Source organism: Phacochoerus africanus, chromosome 8 (assembly GCF_016906955.1).
Source record: "Phacochoerus africanus isolate WHEZ1 chromosome 8, ROS_Pafr_v1, whole genome shotgun sequence".
NCBI lineage: Eukaryota > Metazoa > Chordata > Mammalia > Artiodactyla > Suidae > Phacochoerus > Phacochoerus africanus.
This window is the reverse complement of record NC_062551.1, coordinates 55,607,425-55,628,940: the sequence shown is the minus strand read 5'-3', so window position 1 is coordinate 55,628,940 and position 21,516 is coordinate 55,607,425. Positions and strand designations below refer to the sequence as shown.

Here is a 21,516-nt window from a genome sequence, read left to right as displayed (position 1 = left end):
GAGTTCAGTGAGGGCCTGGGGGACTCGGGGAGGAGGGGTCGGTGAGGGGAGCAGCCCAGAAAGCTTTTGGTTCTCATCCCAGGAGTAACAGTGCCAAGCAAAGGTGGTGACAATGCCATTTAATGCAAGAATTAAAATTACCCATAGTGCCCGGCCCCGGCTGGTGCTGAGGTGGCCATTATTCATATCAGTCGTACTTATTACCCAACGACTTTCCCCAAAGCCCCCCTTTTCCATCTCAGCTGGTCCTGTAATCACCACACCCATTTCCCTCCACGCGGCCTCACACACCCTCTCTCCTCCAGTCTGCACCCATCCGCACTCTTCTGCACCCGTCTGCCGTTTCCCCACTCGGGCCAAGCCCTTTACCCGCCCCCTCCTCCAGACCAAAAGCCCAAGTTCAAAGGCACCTTCCTCAAATCCCCCTGGATCCCTCCATAGCTTCCTGGACCCGCATCTCTCATCACACTCCCATGTCACTCAAAGGTTCCTGCATTCCTGCTTATTTCCATACCTCTCGGTGTGTGTTAAATGTCATCAAGCCCCAAAACCCTCCTGTGTCCCCCTGCCCCTCCGCTGCTCCCCAAGTCAAACGGCTGCCTGCTGGTGCGCTCATGCGCGCACATGCGGACTTCTCCTGGAAGCGCCAAGAGAAATAAGCAGCAAGAGACTCAGAAACTCAAGGGGGAAAGACAGAGATACAGAGAAGATGATGCAGGGAGAGACAGCGAGAGAGCGAGAGAGACAGAGAGAGACTGGAGGCCCCCCCCCATCACCGCCAGGGAGAGAGATGGACAGAGAGACCGGGCGGCGCAGGGGAGCAGCGGACTGGGAGGCAAGGGACCAGGAGGGTGGAGAGCCACAATATCCGGGCCCGAGGTGGGTGGGTCATCAAAGGACTGGACTGTCAGATGGGGACAAAGGGAAGCTTATTGATGCAGCCGCCCTCCAGCCTGCCCGGAAGAGCGCTTGAGAAATGGAGCTGCCAGGAGCATGGCACTGGGCTGGGGGCAGACAAAGCCTGATTGTTCCAAGGCCCTTTCCCCATAGCGCCTGGGTCTGCACCCCAGCCCGCGGCAAGGGTGGCGACCTGCTTGGTGACACATGCTTCCTCGCCTGCTGGCTCGCACTCTCTGGGACACAGAGGTCACCAGCACCCTAAGAGGGACATTCGGGCAGGTGCGTGAATCACCCCAACCCCACTGAACCCGTGCAGCCAGGTCCCCAGTGCCCAAGGGTGCTGGACCCAGGAGGGAAGGCCTGCAGGCTGCAGAGCGCACAGAGGGGGTGGGAGGCCTGGAGGCCAGAGGTCCTGTGTGCTCACCTGGGAAGCAGGTGTTTGGATCCTCAGATATTGTCTTGCTCAAGGACCTAGAAACGGTTCCAGCTCCAGGACCTGAGGAGAACCCTCGCTCCACCTTCCCCTCCTCCCCTTCCCTCCTTGAGACCCAGGTGAGCACCCTCCCAGCTCCTTTCTCCTTGAAGATCCAGGCCCCTCCTCCTCAGACCCAGGAGTGTGTGTCCTCAGTTACCTCCTCCAGCAGACCTGGGAGTCTGGGCTCTCAGCCCTCCTCCCTCAGACCCAGGATCCAGGCCCCAGCCCCCTCCTCCCTCAGACCCAAGAACCAGGCCCCCAGCCCCCTCCTCCCTCAGACCCAGGATCCAGCCCCCAGCCCCTCCTCCCTCAGACCCAGGAGTCTGGGCCCCCGCTGCACTCAGGGACCAGCACTCCTATCCCTGGCAGCCAAGGTCAGGGGCATCAGGAGCAGGCTGGGGGGGAGGAATGTGCGTGGGAGACCTGGGTGAGGAGGAGGGAAAGGGCGGGGCAGCCTCCTGACTCAGGGACCTGGGGAGACAGGGGTTAAAAGGGAGCACCAGGAGCATCTGGGGACAGGACCAGCCTCTACCAGGGAGGCCAGGGAGCTCGGGCTCTCTGTCCGGCCCTGGGCCCCACAGCACCTCTGTCCTGCCCTCCGTCTCTGACTCTGTGGCTGGCCCTCTTCTCTGCTCTCAGCGGCCGTTCTCTCCCTGTGGCTCCCCGCATTTCTGAGCATCTCCCCATCTCTCTGCCTGAGGCACGTGTTGTCCTGCCCAACCCAAGAGTCAGGCCCCCGGGCAGCCGGCCTGCAGCAGGTAAGATCACACCGCACACTGAACCCGCAGGAGCTGGAGTGAGTGGCAGATAGGCACAGGGCCCAGGTCCAGAGAGAAACCCCACGGAGAGGGGAGAAGGTTAGGGGACCTGCCTCCCCCTGCTCCTCAGCAGGCAAAGTGGAGCTGGGAGCAGACTAAGCCTGAGACATGCATGGGGGGCAGCAGGTTCTGGGTTCCGGGCTGGCACCTACACCTCCCTCCCTGGGACCCTCAGCTGGAAGCCGTAGGGAGATGAGAAGTTAGGAGGCTAAATGGGAGACCGAAGCCAAGGGTCAAGAGAGCGTGGCAGGCTGGGGGAGGGGGTCGGGGAGGAGAGGGGGAGGAGGGAGGAGGGGGAGGGGACTGGGCCAAGTCTGAGGCCGGAACTGATGGAGCGTTTGGCTTCCCCTCCCAGGAATGGCCATGAAGAGGCTGATCGTAGCGCTGATTCTGGTGGCTGCAGGTGGGAAAGGGGGGTATTGGGCATGGCTTGGGTGGGGGGGCGGGGTGGGGGCTGATGGAGAAGAGATTGGAACTAGGGATGCGACTCACATGGGTGTGGAGCGGGTTGGTTTTGAAAGAGGAGGCCATCATGAGCTGAGTGTGGGATGCAAGATGCGGACAGGGAAGGGGTAAGGTTTGAAGACAGGGAAGTCTGAGGATGAGGTTGCTTGTGGAGATGGGGAGACAGACAGGGCAGCTGGTTGGAGGTGGGTTTGAAGATAAGACTGTTTGCGGATGGGGGAGTTCTGTTGTGGCTCAGGGGTTAGGAACCCAACTTGTATCCCTGGGATGAGGGTTCGATCCCTGGTCTTGCTCAGTGGGTTGGGGATCCAGCGTTACCATGAGCTGTGGTGTGGGTTGCAGATGTGGCTCGGATCCTGCATTGCTGTGGCTGTGGCGTAGGCTGGCAGCTGCAGCTCTGATGCAACCCCTAGCCCGGGAACTTCCTTATGCCTCAGATGCAGCCCTAAAAAGCAAGTAAATAAATAAATAAATAAATAAATAAAAAGAAAGAAAGAAAAAAGAAAAGAAAAGATAGTTCCCCTTGTGGCTCAGTGGTAACAAACCCAACTAGTATCCATGAGGATGCGGGTTGGATCCCTGGCCCTGCTCGGTAGGTTAAGGATCTGGCGTTGCTGTGAGCTGTGGTGTCGGTTACAGATGCGGCTCGGATCTGGTGTTGCTGCAGCTGCAGCTCCAATGCCACCCCTAGCCTGGGAACTTCCATATGCCGCAGATGTGGTCCTTAAAAAAAAGAAAAAAGGAAAAGAAAAGAAAAAGAAGAGATGGGAAGTGGGTATGAGGAAGAGTTTAGGATGGGGTTGGTTTGGGGGATGCGGGGCAGAATAAGTCGGAGGGGGTATGGAGTTGATCTTGACGATGAAGACAGGAACGGGGTCCACCTTGGGGGATGTGCCTGACGTCTCCAGAGCCCCCTTTCTGACTCAGACCCTCCCTTCCTCCCTCAGCCCCGGCCGAGGAGCAGAATAAGGTGCTGCACGGCGGCCCCTGTGAGCAGACATCTCACCCCTACCAAGCTGCCCTCTATGTCTCTGGCCACCTGCTCTGTGGCGGGGTCCTTATCCATCCCCTGTGGGTCCTCACCGCTGCTCATTGCAAAAAACCGTGAGTCCCCACGCCCAGCATGAGGAGGGGCCTGCAATTAGACCCTTGCAGACTTGGGACCCGACGTGAAACACATCCTACTGCCTCATCTGATAATGAAGTTCAAGTGACCAGGCTTTAACTGAGTACTACATGTGTGCCAGGCACTGTCAGGGGCCCCAGGGATAGGGCCGTGAGGAAAACAACCAGAAGGCTGCTTTTTTTTTTTTTTTTTTTGTCTTTTTAGAGACGCGCCCATGGCATATGGAGGTTCCCAAGCTAGGGGTCCAATCGGAGCTGCTGCCCCTGGCCTACACCACAGCCACAGCAACTCGGGATCCGAGCCGAGTCTTCAACCTACACCATAGCTCACGGCAATGCGAGATCCTTAACCCACTGAGCAATGCCAGGGATCGAACATGCATCCTCATGGATACTAGTTAGATTCGTTTCCACTGAGCCACGCCACGACGGGACCTCTGCATGTATCTTTTTGAAGTATAGTTTTGTCTGGATAGATGCCCAGGAGTGGGGTTGCTGGATCATATGGTTTCTCTATATTTAGTTTTCTAAAGAACCTCCATACTGTTCTCCATAGTGGCTGCACCAATTTACCTTCCCATCAAAAATGCAGGAGACCGTAGTGGCTCAGTGGTTAACGAACCCAACTAGCAACCATGAGGTTGCCGGTTCAATACCTGGCCTTGCTCAGTGGGTTAAGGATCCGGCATTGCCGTGAGCTGTGGTGTAGGTCACAGATGCAGCTCAGATCCAGCGTTGCTGTGCCATCGTTGTGGCTGCAGCTGCAGCTCTGATTGGACCCCTAGCCTGGGAACTTCCATATGCCACAGGTGTGGCCTTAAAGAGAGAGAGAGGAAAAAAAAAATACTCTCCAGGGTTCTTCTGGAAGGATGGAGTTGTCATTTATGGAGCTGGAAGGACAGTGAGGGGAGGAGGCCAGAGGGGTTCATGGTATACCAGGCTACCCCCTACCCCCACCTCCCACCATAGCCCCCTTTGAAGCCTCAGTTGCAGCCCAAGGACTCCAGGTGAGACCCTGTCCTTCTCCTTCCCAGGAATCTTCAGGTCTATCTGGGGAAGCACAACCTTCAGCAAAGGGAGAGTTTCCAGGAGCAGAGTTCTGTTGTCCGGACCGTGGTCCACCCTGGCTACAATGCCGCCACCCATGACCAGGACATCATGCTGCTGCACCTGTCGCATCCAGCTCGACTCTCTGAACACATCCAGCCCCTGGCCCTGGAAAGAAACTGCTTGGCCAACTACACCAGCTGCCACATCCTAGGCTGGGGCAAGACGGCAGAGGGTCAGTAGGGTGAGAATGATACAGGCCAATGGGTGATGGGTCATGGGGATGTGGGCTAATGGTGAGAACCAATGGGGCAGTGTGTCAGTGGGTGAAAGTTCAACAGGGAGGGAGGGCAAATATGGATTTTGAGCCAATGAATGAACCGGCCAATGGGGAAAGTAGACCAGTGGATGGATGGTATGGAGACATGGGTCATGAGATGAAGGGTCAATGAGAAGCAAGGGTCAGTGTGGCAATACTAAGCAGGAAGGGGGCTGGTGGTCAAAAGGGACCAATCAGGATGCACTGATGACCAAGAAAGGATGAATGGAAAAGGCACTAATGGAAGAAGAGAGATCGATAAAGGAGAAGAGCCAGCTGAAGGATGTAAATTGAGGAAACGAACAGGGTAGAGAGAGCTCATGGGGGAGGGACCAGTTGGGAAGAGTCATTGGTCAAGAGAAGTCACTAGAGGAAGGACTAGAGGCAGAAAAAAGTGCAAGAGATCAGCAAGAAGCATCAAGGGTGGGCCTGTGAATGAAGGGCCAAAAAGGAAGGGAGCCTGCTGATGGGAGAGGATGAGGCCTTTTAGGAAAGAACCTATTGGACCTTTGGAGGAATGGCCAGTAGGAAATGAGAGCCAATGAGGAAAGACGGGACCAGTTACAAAGGAACCAATAGTCAAGAGGTGACTAATCAGAATGAGCCAATGGACAAGAAGGTCCAATGAAGGAGGAAGGGAAATAACAGAGGAGGGACTAATAGAGGAAGAGAGTCTAGAGGTCCAGTGAGACAACCGAAGAAGGTGGGACTGGCAAAGAAGGTGTAATTAATGAGGAAGGTAAAGAAAAGAGAATGAGGAAGACAGGCCAATGGGAGGGAAGAATGATGTGAGGCGGGACCCATCAGGAGCAGCCAATGGGGCTTTGGCAATGAGCACCATATAGGAAATAGGGACCAATGGGGAGGGAGGACTTATAATCGTGGGGCGGGACATGGGAAGGGTGGGTTGTGAAGGATTCCTGGCCCATTTCTCTCTGCAGGTGATTTCCCTAACACCATCCAGTGTGCATACCTCCACCTGGTGCCCCGGAAGGAGTGTGAGCGTGCCTACCCTGGCCAGATCACCCAGAACATGGTGTGTGCCGGGGATGAGAAGTATGGGAAGGATTCCTGCCAGGTGAGGACACGGGAGCACCAGTTACACAGCCAAGGCAGGAAAAGATGGACACACAGACCAAACTTTACAGAGACAACCTGGGAGAGAATCAGGGGCATGAAAAGGGAGACTCAATTCCATACACATAGTCAGGGGCAGGCAGAGATGTAAAGGCAGCCAGCAGAAACAGGAAGCACAGAGACAAGGATGGAGATGAGGGAGTTCCCGTTGTGGCACAGCGATAACAAACCCAACTAGGTTCCACCCAGGTTCGATCCCTGGCCTCACTCAGTAGGTTAAGGATCTGATGTTGCCATGGGCTGTGGTGTAGGTCGCGTTGCTGTGGCTGCGACTTAGGCCAGCAGCTGCAGCTCTAATTCGTTTCCCTAGCCTGGGAATCTCCATACGCTGCGAGTGCGGCCCTAAAAAAGAATAATAATAATAAAGATAAAGAATGGAGATGAAGAGATTAAGAACCAGAGAGACACAGTGAGGAGGCAGATGGTGCCAGGAGACTGTTGATCCTCCAACAAGTCCTACTTGGAACTAGCCAAGCTGTGCAGGAGGGGGACCCTAGTGGTGAGTGGGGTGGCACCATCCCCACCCCAAATACCTTGTTTTTTTTTTTGTTCTGGGTTGGTTGTTTTTTTTTAAGGGCCACACCCGCAGCATATGGAAGTTCCCAAGCTAGGGGTCCAATCGCAACTGTAGCGGCCGGCCTACACCACAGCCATAGCAACACGGATCCGAGCCTCATCTGCCACCTACACCACAGCTCCTGGCAACGCTGGATCCTTAACTCACTGAGCAAGGCCAGGGATCAAACCTACATCCTCATGGATTCTAGTCGGGTTCGTTACCTCTGAGCCACAGTGGGAACTCCCCAAACACCTCTAACCTGGGTTTCCTCCTCTGTCACCCACTGGCTCTCTCTTTTTGATGTTGAAACGGACCCCGTGTACTGAAGGATCTGCAGAGACCAGCCAAGAGGGAGAAAGAGGCAGAGAAGAGGGATCCACAGTGAGCTGGACTCAAAGAAAGGGAAGGTGGAGGAGCCCCATCTCTGAGATTGTCCATCCTCTCGTTAGCAAATATCTCTCCACCTTTCTATGTATTATTATAAAGACTATATTATAGACATAATATAATTAGATACATAAACCTACAAACATATATATACTTAAAATAGAAATGTAGAGGGCGTTCCCGTTGTGGCTCAGCGGTTAACGAACCCAACTAGTATCCATGAGGATGCGGGTTCGATCCCTGGCCTCACTCAGTGGGTTAAGGATCCTGCGTTGCTGTGGCTGTGGGGTAGGCTGGCAGCCACAGCTCCAATTCGACCCCTAGTCTGGCAACCTCCATATGCCGTGGGTGCGGCCCTGAAATGACAAAAGGGTAAATAAATAAATAAATAAAATGTGGAAATTACACACAAAACATATGTAAAACATAACACACATACATACGTATATATGCATTTCTCTCTCTCCTCCCCATTCTGTCCCTCTGCTTCTCTCAGTCTGTTCTCAACCCATATTTTTCCCTTCTTTTTCTTTCTTTCTTTCTTTTTTTCTTTTCTTTTCTTTTTTTTGGGGGTGGGGTGGGGGCTCACCTGCAGCATTTGGAAATTCCCAGGCTAGGGGCTGAATCGGAGCTGCAGTTGCCGGCCTACAGCCCAGCCACAGCCACAGGGGATCTGAGCCACGTCCACGACCTACACCACAGCTCAGGGATCCTGAACCCACTGATCGAGGCCAAGGAGTGGACCTGCATCTTCATGGGAACTAGTCGGGTTCATTACTGCGGAGCCACAATGGGAACGCCACAGTTTGTTTTGTGGCCTAAGGACTTCCTGGGCCAGGGATCAGATCTGAGCCATAGTCCTGACTACACCGCAGCTGCAGCAATGCCAGCTCCTTAACCCACGGCTCGGGGCTGAGGATGGAACTTGCCCAGCAATCCAGAGACGCCACTGTTCCCCTTACGCCACAGCAGGAACTCCTCGCCCTTTTTCCATCAATGCTTCTCTGGATCTGGGTGTTCTCTCTGTTCCTCTGTGTTTCTGTGTGTCCCTCGGTCTCTATTTCCCTGTCTGTGACGTTGCGTCTGCCTGTCTCTCTCTCTATTCCTGAGCGTCTGTCTCCTCTGTGTCTTCTCTTTCTTTCTTTCTTTTTTTTTTTTTTTTGGCTTTTTTAGGGCCACACCCGAAGCATATTGAGGTTCCCAGGCTAGGGGTTGAATCAGAGCTGTAGCTGCCTGCCTACGCCACAGCCACAACAACGCCGGATCCTTCACCCACTGAGTGAGGCCGGGGATCGAGCCCGCCACCTCATGGTCCCTAGTTGGCTTCATTAACCACTGAGCCACGACGGGAACTTCTCTCCCTCTCTTTCTTTATCTTCAAGTCCGTATCTGATTCTCTCCCTCTTCCCCACAGGGTGATTCTGGGGGTCCACTCGTGTGTCGTGACCATCTCCGAGGCCTGGTGTCATGGGGTAACGTCCCCTGTGGATCCAAGGAGAAGCCGGGGGTCTACACTGACGTCTGCAGATACGGCCACTGGATCCAAAAAACCATTCAGGCCAACTGACCCTATCATGTGACTTCCAATTCTTGAGCTGCCCCCCCACCCCACCTACCCAGACTCAACCCTTAATGCTTAATAAAGGCAGTGACACCACAGCACAGAAACTCCCTGATTTTACCCCAGCCCCATCCTTGCATCACGGCAGGGTGAGCAGGGATGTGGGCTGAGATCCCACCCCCGCCCCTAAGAGAAGACAGAATAATGCCCTCCAAGCCTCTCTCCCTCCTTGATTTTTCCACGGGCTTGATTTCTTTCTGCGGAGGAGTGGTCCCAAGTCGGGCCAAATCCCAGTTGGGGGTCCCAGCTCTGCCTCTTGCCTCCCTTCACCGTACAGATTTTCTCATCTGTCGAACAAGCATAATATCGTTGATTCCTCATAAGAAGGTGGCTTTGGGGAGATTCAAGGTTGTGAACATGTGACACATCCAAGAGTGCCTGGCACCCCGGGGTGAACAATAAAGAGTGACTTTTATGATTGGTTCTTTTTCTGCTTTTGTCCTGCCTCTGCCTTGCTGAAGCCCAAATAGCCTTAGTTCCCTTATACAGCCCAGTTGGACTTTTCTCCTCCTCGTGGCTCCGCCCCCTTACAGGTGTCCTGGGGGGTGGCTTTCTCCCCAAAACTCCCCTTGTAGCAGCAGAAGCAGGGACGTGAGCAGGCTGGGAGCCACTGTGTGTGGATAAGAGTGATGAGAGCTAAGGAGTTCCCGTCGTGGCCCAGTGGTTAACAAATCCGACTAGGAGCCATGAGGTTGCAGGTTCGATCCCTGCCCTTGCTCAGTGGGTTAAAGATCTGGCGTTGCGGTGAGCTGTGGTGTAGGCTGCAGAGGCGGCTCGGATCTTGATGTTGCTGTGGCTGTGGCACAGGCTTGGGGCTTCAGGTCCCATCGGCCCCTGAGCCTGGGAACCTCCACAAGCTGCAGGGGCAGCCCTAAAAAAAAAGAGTGATGAGAGCTAAGATAAAAGAGGGGACCCAGTCCTCCATGATTCTAGGTTGAAAGGCAGGGGTTTCTCCTGATAGTAATGGGGCGCCATGGAGGGGATGTGAGTGGGAGCAATCGGCAGGATGGACCAGAAGGGAGAGACCGGAGACCAGGGAACAGGTGGAGGTGGCGGTGCAGACCGAGAAAATGGGACTGGAGAAGGGAGGCTGACTATGCGTGTACCGAGTGGAGAAGTTTGAGTGGGTGGCATTCTCAGCTAAAATCAGCTGAAAAGTCCGGGGGGTGTGAGATCATCTGGGGTGTCCAGGAGATGGCAAATCACCCAGGATGGTGGCGGCTGAGGAGTTGAGGTGGGAGAAGTGGGTGACATCGCTGGGAATGTAGGTCCACGGAAGATGGGGCCCTGGTGCTTCCTGGAGTGCCAGGCAGAAGAACTTGGCCCTGGCCCTGGCCCTGAGGGCCTTGAGGAAAGGAAGGATGGACTCAGATGTGGGTGTGAGAGAGACCTTGCTGCGGTCTACTGAGGGGGAGAGGGAAGGGCAGGGAGGAGGGAGAGGCTAGAGACCCTCCCCACAAATGAGGGGAGCGGACAGGCACAACTGGGTGAGGCCCCAGGCTTCTACGTGCTTCCTGAGCTTCTCCCACCCACGTGCACCAGGCATGACCTCACTGGATGCACACAGCCCCACCCCAAGCCCCAGGTCTGTCCCTGTTCTCAGAGACACCATGCCGCCATCTCCAAGGAAGACAAAGCACCGTCTAAGTCAGGCGAATGGGTCAGGTAGCAGTTCCCCAGAGAAGGGAAAGAGAAGGTCCAGCGTGGGAGTTGGAATTTTATTTTTCTTTCCTTTTTTTTTTTTTGCTTTTTAGGGCTGCACCCATGGTATATGGAAGTCGAATCAGAGCTGCAGCTGCCGGCCTACACCACAGCCACAGCAACATAGGATTCAAGCCTACAAGCCTCTGACCTACACCAGCAGCTCAAGACAATGCCAGATCCTTAACCCACTGAATGAGGCCAGGGATCGAACCTGCATCCTCAAGGATACTAGTTGGATTTGTTAGCACTGAGCCACAAATCTCTTCTTCCAATGCTGATATGTGTTTCTTTTTTTCTTTTTCTTTTAAGGGCCACACCCACAGCATGTGGAGGTTCCCAGGCTAGGGGTCTAATCAGAGCTGCAGCTGCAGGCTTACACCACAGCCACAGCCACATGGGATCTGAGCCTCGTTTTTGACTTACACCACAGCTCACAGCAATGCTGCACCCCCAGCCCATGGAGTGAAGCCAGGGATTGAACCCGAATCCTCATGGATCCTAGTCGAGACTGTTAACTGCTAAGTCCCAAAGAGAACTCCAGCTCTATGATCCCCTCCCCGCCCCAGCTCTGTGATTTTTTAAGTTAGAGTCAAATCACGTTTCTCTCTAGTGTGGGCATACTGGAAAGAATGCAATGCTGGTAATATTTATATGTGCAATATGCATAGATGTTCAAACTTACTTAAATCCCCTGGAAGGTTTGCTGAAAAACTGAAGGACTTCCAGAAGAGATGGAATGTGTTGGTTTTAGAAAAGCAGTTTTAAATGTTTGAGGACATTCCATTCACTTAGTTTGTAAATGAGACCAAATGTTATTCTAAAGACTTGCCTGGAATCAAAAGACATATTTGGGATAAATCAGTTTGTAAGCTAAACTTAAACGTCTGAGAAAGGAGTTCCTGCTGTGGCACATCAGGGTTGGCCGTGTCTCTGGAGCCCTGGGATGTAGGTTTCATCCCCAGTCTGGCACAGGAGTTAAGGATCTGGCATTGCCACAGCTGGTGCCTATCTGGCAACTGGCCCTGCGGGTTAAGGATCTCATGTTGCCTTGAGCTGAGATGTAGGTCGCAGGTGTGGCTTGGATCTGGCCTTGCTGTGGCTGTGCTGTCGGCTGGCAGCTGCTGCTCTGATTCCATCCCTAGCCTGGGGACCTCCATACGCCCCTGGGTGCAGCCCTAAAAAAGCTAAAAAATACAAAAGATTCAGAGGGCAGCAGAACTCAAAGAGAAGGAAGGGTTGAAGAAAAGATGTTAAGATGCGGCAGCACCAGGGGGCACAGAGAGCGCCCCAGAGCTGGCGAGCTGGGACTCCGGGCTGGGGAGGTCAATGGGCCAGACCTTTGGGAGACCCCTCCCTATTCCGGGGCCAGGGAGGTAGGGCGTGGCTTGCGGGACTGGGTGGGGGATGCTCTGGGGGCGGAGGTAGGGGGAGGCTGCAGGAGTGGTTGCTACGGCCCGGCAGGGCACCTCACTACCCGGGAATGTGCCCCAGGGATCAGTGGGTGGTTATAACCCAGCCCGGGTGCCCCAAGCTGGAACGAGGAGGCGGCGGCAGCAGGACAGCGACGGCGGCGGCGGCGGCGGCGGCGGCGGCGGCGGCGGGGGGCCAGAGAGTCTGCAACTGAGCTGGGAGCTGATTCCCCACCCCCGACTTGGGGACGCGGCAGGTGAGGTCTGGGGAAGCGGGGGGGGGGGATGTCTTCCCGTGGGCTTTGGTCTGGGATGCACCCCATCTCTCTCTCCATCCTCCCTCCCCGCTGGAGGATGGTGCTGATTCCTCTTACATCTGAAATCGCACCTCGGCGCTGGGGGTGGGGTGGGGCATGGCCTTGTGGTCCCTCTTTGCTCTGGGACCCCGGAGAGGGGAGGGGGAAGGGTCCCAGAATCACCTAGGCCTCCCCCCTTCCCCTCCCCTCCCTCAGGTGCAATGACCATGGCTACAGCAGGACCCCCCTGGACATGGATGGTCCGTGCCCTGATCACAGCCCTGATTTTGGGGGTGACAGGTAACCAGAAGTGCAGTGTGTGCGTGCGTGCATGCAGGCTAACCGTGCATGTGGCTGTCGCTGCCTCTCTCTGGGGCACTGGGGGACCACATGTGACAAGGCAGGGCTCCAAGATGGGGCAAACGTGTGTCTGTATTTGTGATTGTGCGATTGTGTGTGGCTGTGCCTGCCACCCACCGTGTGTGTATGTGTGTGTGTGTGTGTGTTGCCTTTTCCCATATCAAGTAACTGTCTATGACTGTCGATGACATACATGTGAGGCGATACATGAGACACGTGAATTGTGCGATGCTCTGTGTGTGTGTGTGTCAGAGTGACTGTGTGGGTGTGTGAGCTGTGAATGCTGCGTGTGGTTGTGTGTAGCTGCTTGGTTTTGTGTGTGTGTGTCCGGGGTTCCTGTCTCTGTGTTACGGGACAGCATGTGACCCAAATGCTTGTCACTATAAAAATGTGTGACTAGTTACCTTCAGGTAGCCATTTGTGGTTGTGTGGTTGGGGCCGGGTGCCAGATCCTACATGGCTCTATTTGTGACTGTTTGAGGCTCTACGAATGAATGATCGTAGGTGACTGTGGGTTTGTAGGGGCCCATGGGCATGTAATTTTGGTCCCGGCTGTGACAGATGGAGCGTGCCAAAGACTGTGGCTCTGTGAAGGTGGATGATGCTAGGTGACTGGCCCTGTGCCATGCTTGGTCCACTGAATTTCATCTTGTCACCAGACCACTGTGCTGGGTGCAGACATGAGTAACGGTCTCTATGTGTCTCCATAGCGGGCACATAGACACAGGTCACTGAGACTCCAGGCCCCGGGTGAGGGAGAGCCTATGAGGCTGCCCCCGACTGTGTGTACCTGGCAAGTGAATGGACCGCAAGTCAGAGTTTTGTGTGTAGCTGTTCTCACGGAGACAATGCACGTCTCTCTGAGTACCTGCGTGTGTGCACGTCTGTGACAGCCATCGTACGTGCATGTGTGTTTCTTGGACTGCATGCCTAACTGAAGGTGGCACGAGGGTTTCCCTCACCCGGGTTCTCAGGAAGCCTGTGAATCAGTGAATGGACAATGGGAGCCGGTGATGGAGCCGGGCGCGTGTCCCTGTCTGCGGGTTTGTGTGAGGACCAAGGGCATTCGTGGGAGGCACCTTTGGGTGTGAGAATGCACAAAACAGCTCTGCTCTCCACCGCCCACCCCACAGGAGCACACCCCCGCCCCCAATGCTGACCACTTTGCCGCTCCTCCAATTCTGGCCCAGCTCACAAGCTCCTTTTCCTCCACCGTACCCCAAGTCCAGACTTTATCTCCAGCCAGGGACCCATGAGCCCCGACCCCCGCCCCAGCCAGAGAAAAAGCCCAGCCTCTTTGGCTCTCCCCCTTTTTGGCCAGGCACCACCTCCTATCCTGGCCACAGCTCTTAGAACCCAGCCCTTGCCTCTTCTCCCCAAGTCGGGGCTCTTTAGAGCATCCACGCCTCCTTGGGACCCTGGCCTTGACTCTACCCAGGCTTTCCTAGATCCCGAGTTCCTCCCACGTCTTAGGCTCTGCAGCCTCTAGCCCAGCCCCCATTCACCAAGGCTTGACACGCCCCCTCGCCCCCCCCCCCACTCCCCACTTCTTGAAACCAGGTCCCAGCCCTAAAACCCCGACCCCGCCCCCTCAACCTGAGCGCCCCTCGGAGGTTGGACGGCCTCTGGCTGGTCCCGCCTCTTAAGCCAAGCCCCGCCCCCTTCCTGCCCCCAGAGCCTGTCCTTGCAAACTACGTGGCTTCCTGCGACAACCCCTCTGCCCTCGAGCCCTCTGGGGGCACCAGGGACCTCGGACCTAGGTCCGGGGAGGACATCCGGGTGGATGACGGCGGCGGCAGCAGCACCCGCATCGTGAATGGGACCGACTGCGGAATGAACAGCCAGCCCTGGCAGGGTGCGCTGTTAATGAAACCCAACCAGCTCTACTGTGGGGCCGTGTTGGTGAACCCGCAGTGGCTGCTCACTGCCGCCCACTGCCGGAAGGAGTGAGTGGGGGCCTCAAGGGGCGGGCTGGACACAAGTGGGGGCGAGAAATGGGGGCGGGGCATAGGGCGTGAAGGTGGGGATCTGGTGGGGATGGGTTTGGGCATGGGATTTAGAATGGAGTTGGGGGTGTTCCAGTCGTGGCGGAGCGAAAATGAATCCGACTAGGAACCATGAGGTTGTGGGTTCGATCCCTGGCCTTGCTCAGGGGGTTAAGGATCTGTGGTGTAGGGCCGTGCTGTAGCTCTGATTCAACCCCTAGAATGGAGTTGGGGAGGAGAGTGGGGTGGGGATGGGGTGAGATTGGGAAGTGGGTGTGGTCAGGGATGGGAGTTGGGGATGGATTGGGGGCTAGGAATACACATGTTGGAAGGTTAGGGATGGAGATGTGATTTGGTTTGGCTTTAGAACTGGAGGCGGGATGGGAAGAAGAGGGGGCTGGGACTGGAAATCGCTGTGGAGCTGAAGATGGGATCGTGTTGGAGATACAGGAATGGGAATGAGATGGCAGCGTTGGAAGTTGGGAATGCATATGTCGGTAAAGGATTCGGTAAAGGATTCAGGCCAGGGTTAGGGTTGGGTTCGGGGTTGAGAATGGGTTGGAGTTTTGTTCGGGCAGGCACAGGCTGAGGGTTTGGGATGGAGATGGAACCAGGTTTGGCCCCAGAATTAGAGGTGGATGGAGCCTAGGATGGAATGGAGATCAAAATGGAGCTGGAATAGGGTTCCCACATGGACCTGGAATGGGACTGGGAGCAGAGGAAGGATTGAAGACGGGCTTGGGCTTGGAGTTGTGGGCAGGGCTGGAGGTGGTTGGAGATGAGGTTGGGCATGGTTAGACTTGGGGTTGAGGATGCTTAGATTTGCTGCTGAGAATGCAGATGGTGGTGCTTTCGTGTGGGGAAAGGATTAGGATTGGTCTTGGGCTGGGCTGGGTGGAGTTGGGGTTAGGGGTGGAGGTAGGCATGAGGAGGAGATAAAGATGGGAGTGGAATTGAGGGAGGGACCAGGCTTGGCATTGCGGGTTGGTGATCTGGGTTGGTCGCGATCAGATTTTTCAGAATCCGTCTTGGCCACTATTCCCTGTCACCCACCTACGAAGCTGGGCAGCAGCTGTTCCGGGGCATCAAGTCCATCCCCCACCCCGGCTATTCCCACCCCAGCCACTCCAATGACCTCATGCTCATCAAACTGAACAGAAAAATCCATGAGACTCAGGCCGTCAGGCCTATCAACATCTCCTCTCATTGTCCAACTGCTGGGACCAGATGCTTGGTGTCTGGCTGGGGCACAACCAGCAGTCCCCAGGGTGAGTGTCCAGGTCCCTTCTAACACCCAGCCAAGTCTGCTGTCTCCCACTCCCTGACCCTGACCCTCACCGTGGCCCTGCTCTGCATTTCTCCATTTGACAGTGAAGTACCCCGACGTCCTCCAGTGCTTGAACATCACTGTGCTCAGTGAGGACAGGTGCAAGAAGGCCTATCCTAATCAGATAGATGCCACTATGTTCTGTGCCGGGGACCAGGTGGGCAGAGACTCCTGCCAGGTAAGGCTCGCGGCTTCTCCGTCCATTGAGCAGATACACCTTGAAACCAACTCTGTGAGCCGGCACCTTGCTATAGGAGGGGCTGGGGACCCACTCTGCAGTGATCGGATCCGTTGGGCCCTCTGTTTTCACAGAGCTCATATGCTGGAGCAGTGCGGGCCAGCAAAATTATACTATCAGCTGGATGTGCAATTTAATGTATGGTTTAAATACAGCATATATGTGTCTATGTATAGACACACACATATATATATTCGTTTTTGGATTTTTTCCATGATAGCTTATTACAAGATATTGAATATAGTTCCATGTGCTGTACAGGAGGTCCTTGTTTATATCTTTTGCATATAATAACGTGCATCTGTGAGTCCCAAATGCCTCATTGACCCCTCCCCCACCCCCCTTTGCTTTCTAAGCCTGAGTCTATTTCTGTTTTGTAAATAAGTTCATTCTTAGCACTTTTAATATTCCACATATAAGTGATATCATATGGTATTTGTCTTTCTCTCTGACTTACTTCACTTGGTATGAGACACTCTGGGCCCATCCAGGGGGCTGCAAATGACATCATTTCCTTCTTTTTTCAGGGCCGAGTAATATTCCATTGTGTATATAGACCACGTCTCCTTTATCCATACACCTTTCAATGGGCATTTAGGTTGTGTCCACGTTTTGGCTCTTTATAAGTGTCATTTTACATATTGCAGTACCTATTATAAGAAAAGTACAACCCCCCCCCACCAGGTGAAATTAACTATTTTAATAGAACACCCTACTTCGTCCCATGTATCCTAGGTGCCATCATTTCAAGGTATAATTAATAGGAGACAATTACAAATGAGATGTTCGACATCCTTTTATTCTCGTAGTAAGTCTTTGAAAGCCAGTGTGTATTTTTATACTGACAGCATATCTTGGTTTGGGCTAGCCATGTGTCAGGGGCTCAAGAGAGAGCCCAAGGGGGCCTCGTGGCCACTATATCAGACAGCACGATCTCAAGAGAGAGATCAAGGCTGTTTTTTGTTTTTTGGTTTTTTGTCTTTTGCCTTTTCTAGGACTGCTCCCGTGGCATTTGGAGATTCCCAGGCTAGCGGTCGAATGGGAGCTGTAGCCAGAGCCACAGCAACGCGGGATCTGAGCTGCGTCTGCAACCTACACCACAGCTCACGGCAACACCGGATTCTTAACCCACTGAGCGAGGCCAGGGATCGAACCTGTATCCTCATGGATACTAGTCATATTTGTCACCTGCTGAACCACGACGGGAACTCCTATTTTGGCATATTTTAGACAGATACAGTCAAGTATCTTCGTCCCACAAAATCTGTAGTAGGAAATTTTTCTGACAAATGCTAGTGAAATGTTTTGAGGAAGGAAAACAGAAACCCATCGTAGGTATTTCTGAAAAGAAAACATCGGGGGGGATTTCCATTGTGGCTTAGCAGGTTAAGAACCCGACATAGTGGCTGTGAGAATGCAGGTCTGATCCCTGGCATTGATCAGTGTGTTAAGGATCTGTGTTGCCTCGAGCTGCGGTGTAGGTCCCACATGTGGCTTGGATCCCACATTGCTGTGGCTGTGGCGTAGGCTGGCAGGTGCAATTCCACCCTTACCCTGGGTACTTCCATATAGCACAGGTGCAGCCTTAAAAAGAAAAAAAAATTTAATTAAAAAAAAAGAAAAGAAAATATTGGGAGTTCCCTGGTGTCCTAGCAGTTAAGAATCTGGCATTGTCACTGCTGTGGCTTGGGTCATTGCTGGGGTTCAAGTTCTATCCCTGGCCTGTGAACTTATGCATGCTGCAGGCACACCCAAAAGAAAGAGGAAAATAACGTATTTAATAGAGAGGATGGAGGAGTTCCCGTCGTGGCACAGCAGAAACAAATCCGACTAGGAACCATGAGGTTGCGGGTTTGATCCCTGGCCTCGCTCAGTGGGTTAAGGATCTGGTGTTGCCGTGAGCTGTGGTGTAGGTTGCAGACTTGGCTCAGATCTGGTTTTGCTATGGCTGTGGTATAGGCGGCAGCTGTAGCTCCTATTGGACCCCTAGCCTGGGAACCTCCATATGCCGCCCTAAAAAAGTGTGTGGCCCTAAAAAGCAAAAAAAAAAAAAAAAAAAGAAAGAAAGAGAGAGAGAGAGGATTGATTACAAAGTTTTTGGTAGAGCTGGAGGAGCAAAAAAGTTAAAAAAAGAAAAAAAGCAAGAAAGCCCTATGGTGAAGATACAGCATAAACAGATTGATTTCATCAGAGATTGGTAAAGGCTCTGCAGAAAATAAAAGTTTTATGATAGCCAGTGATGGGGGCAATATTTGGAAGGATGGTTGAGAGGCCTCGAAGAGGTGGCCTCTGAGCAGAGCCTGAATGACACACATGAGCCAGGCTTTCGAAGGTTAAAAGCAAGAAAAGCACTGTGCAAAGGCCCTGAGGCAGGGAGGCATTAGGCTGATTCAAAGAAAAGAGCCAGCCTGTTTGGGGAACAGGAGTTGAGCCTGGAGGGATGGATGGGGCCCAATAGTTCAGCAAATATTTCTCCATGTGTTGTCATGGGAGCTGTATTGTTGAGGATAAAAGAAACTAAACTGTTACAGCTCAGGACTCTTCTTTGTATTCAGGCCCCCAAAGGCTCAGAGCAGGACTGAAATTAACACGCTCTCTGCTGGCAGGAATATGTTTCAGTAAAACTGGTGTTTAGTTGGCTGGGGCTCAGACAGCCCTCCAGTCCCCTTCTGATGGCTGTGAGAAGCTTCCCCCAGATCGTACTTTGTTCCCACTTAACACTTGGGAGCAAATACTTCTAGATAAAGGGGTGGATGGGGGATTTTTTTTTTTTTTCCAGGTCCGCACCCGTGGCACGTTCCCAGGCTAGGGGTCAAATCAGGGCTACAGCTGCTGGCCATAGCCACAGCCACAGGAAAGCAGGATCTGAGCTGCATCTGTGACCTACACCACAGCTCATAGCAACGCTGGATCCCCAACCCACTGAGTGCGGGCAGGGATCAAGCCTGCATCCTCATGGATATTAGTCAGATTCAATTCCACTGTGCCCCCATGGGAACTCCCCATTTCGCTTTTCTGTAGCCAAGCTTAGTATCTTGGGTTTTGGGTTTTTTTTTTTTTTCCCCTGGACCTCAGGTGGCTTTTTCATACCAGAATATGGTCTGGGTGTGGCCACGAATGTGGCAAGAAGGAATAACAACAATACTAATAGTATATTAATAATAATAGCAGCGAACAAATTGCCAGACACTCGTTTAAGTGGTGCCCATGCATCAGCCCATTAACTCATTTAACCATTATTAGTCGTTCTGTTTTACAGCCGAGGTGCCAAGGCTCAGAGCGGTTGAACTAAGTGCCAGTCAAAAGAAACTCTGCAGGGATATCAAACAGGAGCAAGCAAAAAAAAAATAACGAGAGACATTAAACCACAAGAAAGTTGAACCTTAGCGGATCAGGGCAGCTTAGCTTTTCTGCCTCAAAATCAGCATCTGTATTATAATAGAAGAAGCCAGTCATAGGTACTTTGCATAAACAGAAATAAAAAATGGCCATAAAGAATGCTATTATTGGAAGAGGGTAATTATAGGGCTCTATGGGGAATTCAGCACCAGCGATCCAAATTGGTCCAAGGGAGTGATTCTCAACCCCAGGGTAATTCTGCCCCCCCCCCCCCCCCCCCGCCAGGGGATGTATGGGGATGGCTGGAGATGCTTTTAGTCATCATAGCTGTGTCTGGTGGGGACGGTGGGGTTTCCTAGCCTGTCGTGGGTAGAGGGACACTGCTAAGCATCTTACAAGGCACAGGATAGCCTCCCGCAGCAAAGCATTATCTGGCCCCAGTGTCAGGCGTGCCCAGGTTGAGAGACCCTCACCCAGGGGTGGAGGACTGCCTCTCTGCAAAAGTCAAGTCCAAGATGGATTGGGGTGGAGGATGGGTGAAGAGGGAAGAAAGGAAAGGAAAGCGTGTCCAGTAGACGAAACGCAATATTCAGAGGCTGGAGGGGAGCGGGAGAGAGAAATAGAGGGAAACAGACATGCCTGGAGGGAGACAGAAAAGAGGCTAGAGGTTGGGTAGAGAGGGACCCATGGGGTTTCTGCAGGTGCACTTGGAGTAAAATATTAACACCATTCCTCTCTGCCTCTCTCTCTCTCTGCCTTTGTCTGTGTCTCCTCATCTCTCTATTTTCCCACCTCTATTCTTATTGCCCCGTCTTTCCTCACCCGTGCGACTCCTTCCCCTCTCCCCACATCGCTTGCTTCTCTGTGCCTCCGTCTCTCCTCTACAGGGTGACTCCGGGGGCCCGGTGGTCTGCCATGGCACCCTCCAGGGCCTCGTGTCCTGGGGAGACTCTCCGTGCGCCAAGCCCAACAGACCCGGCGTCTATACCAACCTCTGCCAGTTCACTAAGTGGATCCAGGACACCATCCGGTCCAACTCATGAGTCACTCCGGGACCTGGCATCCTGGCATCCCTTGCCCCCTGCAAGTCTCCACCTTTGCAGGGACCCAGACACTCCTTCCAGACTGAAGTTCCTCCCCCAAAATGTTGAAGTTCTTTATTGATCCAGCTCTCCCCGCCCCACCTCTTGGAATCAGGGTCCCCCTTCCTGGACCCTGGATGGACCAGGCTCTCTGGTCCAGATGCTGAAGACAATTTCCATCAAGACCAGGGCAAGGGCTGCACCCCAGTCTCCCCAGCCTGCCTTCCTCGGCTTCCACCTGCTTAGCAGCTGTGACCCAGATTTGGTCCAAGAAATAAAGCCTCTGAGAAGTGGGCTCTGTGTGTGGTCTCTTCCCCAGATGGCCAGGCATCCAGGAACAAGTGACTCAGCCTTTGGGCATGGGCTGTGTTTGTTCCCTTGGGTTATTTCAGGTGTGGGGAACAAAGATTCACTTGAGCTGCTTTTCATATTCTTCACAAATTTTGATCAGCTGGTGGTTTCGTGCCAACAATGGTCTTCAGATGCTGGAGACACTGCCACCAGCAAATCAGAAAAATTCCTACCACATGTAGACAGGAAAAGACAGACAAGAAAAAGATCACCAGGCGTTCCCATTGTGGCTCAGCGGGTTAAGAACCCGACTAGTATCCATGAGGATGCAGGTTTGATCTCTGGCCTCGCTCGGTGGGTTAAGGATCTGGCGTTGCCCTGAGTTGTGGTGTAGGTTGCAGAAGTGGCTCCATCCAGCATTGCTGTGGCTGTGGCGTAGGTCGGTGGCTACAGCTCCCATTCCACACCTAGCCTGGGAATCTCCATATGCCGCAGGTGCAGCCCTAAAAAGCAAAAAAAAAAAAAAGAAGAAGAAGATGATCATGCTGGCTGCTGGGAGAGAGCAAAGCGGAGCTGCTGATCCGCCAGAGTAGAAAAGAGAGGTGAGTTAACAACAATTATCAGAAAACATT

At 53.5% G+C, this 21,516-nt stretch overlaps 2 protein-coding genes across 3 annotated transcripts; both read left to right on the top strand.

Moving 5' to 3' along the window:
• Positions 1-1,896: 1,896 nt before the first annotated feature.
• On the top strand, positions 1,897-9,268 carry LOC125133852 (kallikrein-6-like). Of its 2 annotated transcripts, XM_047792468.1 has the most exons (6): positions 1,897-2,133; positions 2,549-2,596; positions 3,606-3,762; positions 4,818-5,065; positions 6,091-6,227; positions 8,647-9,268. In XM_047792468.1, exons 2-6 carry the CDS (start codon positions 2,551-2,553, stop codon positions 8,797-8,799), a joined length of 741 nt encoding a protein of 246 aa, XP_047648424.1. In that variant the 5' UTR covers positions 1,897-2,133; positions 2,549-2,550; the 3' UTR covers positions 8,800-9,268. The 2 variants fall into 2 exon arrangements, with proteins under 2 accessions (XP_047648424.1, XP_047648425.1); XM_047792469.1 differs by lacking the exons at positions 1,897-2,133; positions 3,606-3,762 and having other exon boundaries at positions 2,555-2,596.
• Positions 9,269-12,134: 2,866 nt separating this feature from the next.
• Positions 12,135-20,887, top strand: LOC125132959 (kallikrein-5-like). Its single transcript, XM_047790845.1, has 6 exons — positions 12,135-12,223; positions 12,479-12,562; positions 14,298-14,568; positions 15,619-15,875; positions 15,979-16,112; positions 20,399-20,887. Exons 2-6 carry the CDS (start codon positions 12,484-12,486, stop codon positions 20,552-20,554), a joined length of 897 nt encoding a protein of 298 aa, XP_047646801.1. The 5' UTR covers positions 12,135-12,223; positions 12,479-12,483; the 3' UTR covers positions 20,555-20,887.
• The last annotated feature ends 629 nt before the right edge of the window (positions 20,888-21,516 follow it).

Bases quoted from the DNA above. Each gene is read 5' to 3' on its own strand.
- LOC125133852 (XM_047792468.1), top strand. From the start codon at position 2,551: ATGGCCATGAAGAGGCTGATCGTAGCGCTGATTCTGGTGGCTGCAG. The intron at 2,597-3,605 runs GTGGGAAAGGGG...TTCCTCCCTCAG, and splicing joins GCTGATTCTGGTGGCTGCAG to CCCCGGCCGAGGAGCAGAAT. The intron at 3,763-4,817 runs GTGAGTCCCCAC...TCTCCTTCCCAG, and splicing joins GCTGCTCATTGCAAAAAACC to GAATCTTCAGGTCTATCTGG.
- LOC125132959 (XM_047790845.1), top strand. From the start codon at position 12,484: ATGACCATGGCTACAGCAGGACCCCCCTGGACATGGATGGTCCGTGCC. The intron at 12,563-14,297 runs GTAACCAGAAGT...TCCTGCCCCCAG, and splicing joins CCTGATTTTGGGGGTGACAG to AGCCTGTCCTTGCAAACTAC. The intron at 14,569-15,618 runs GTGAGTGGGGGC...GGTCGCGATCAG, and splicing joins GCCGCCCACTGCCGGAAGGA to ATTTTTCAGAATCCGTCTTG.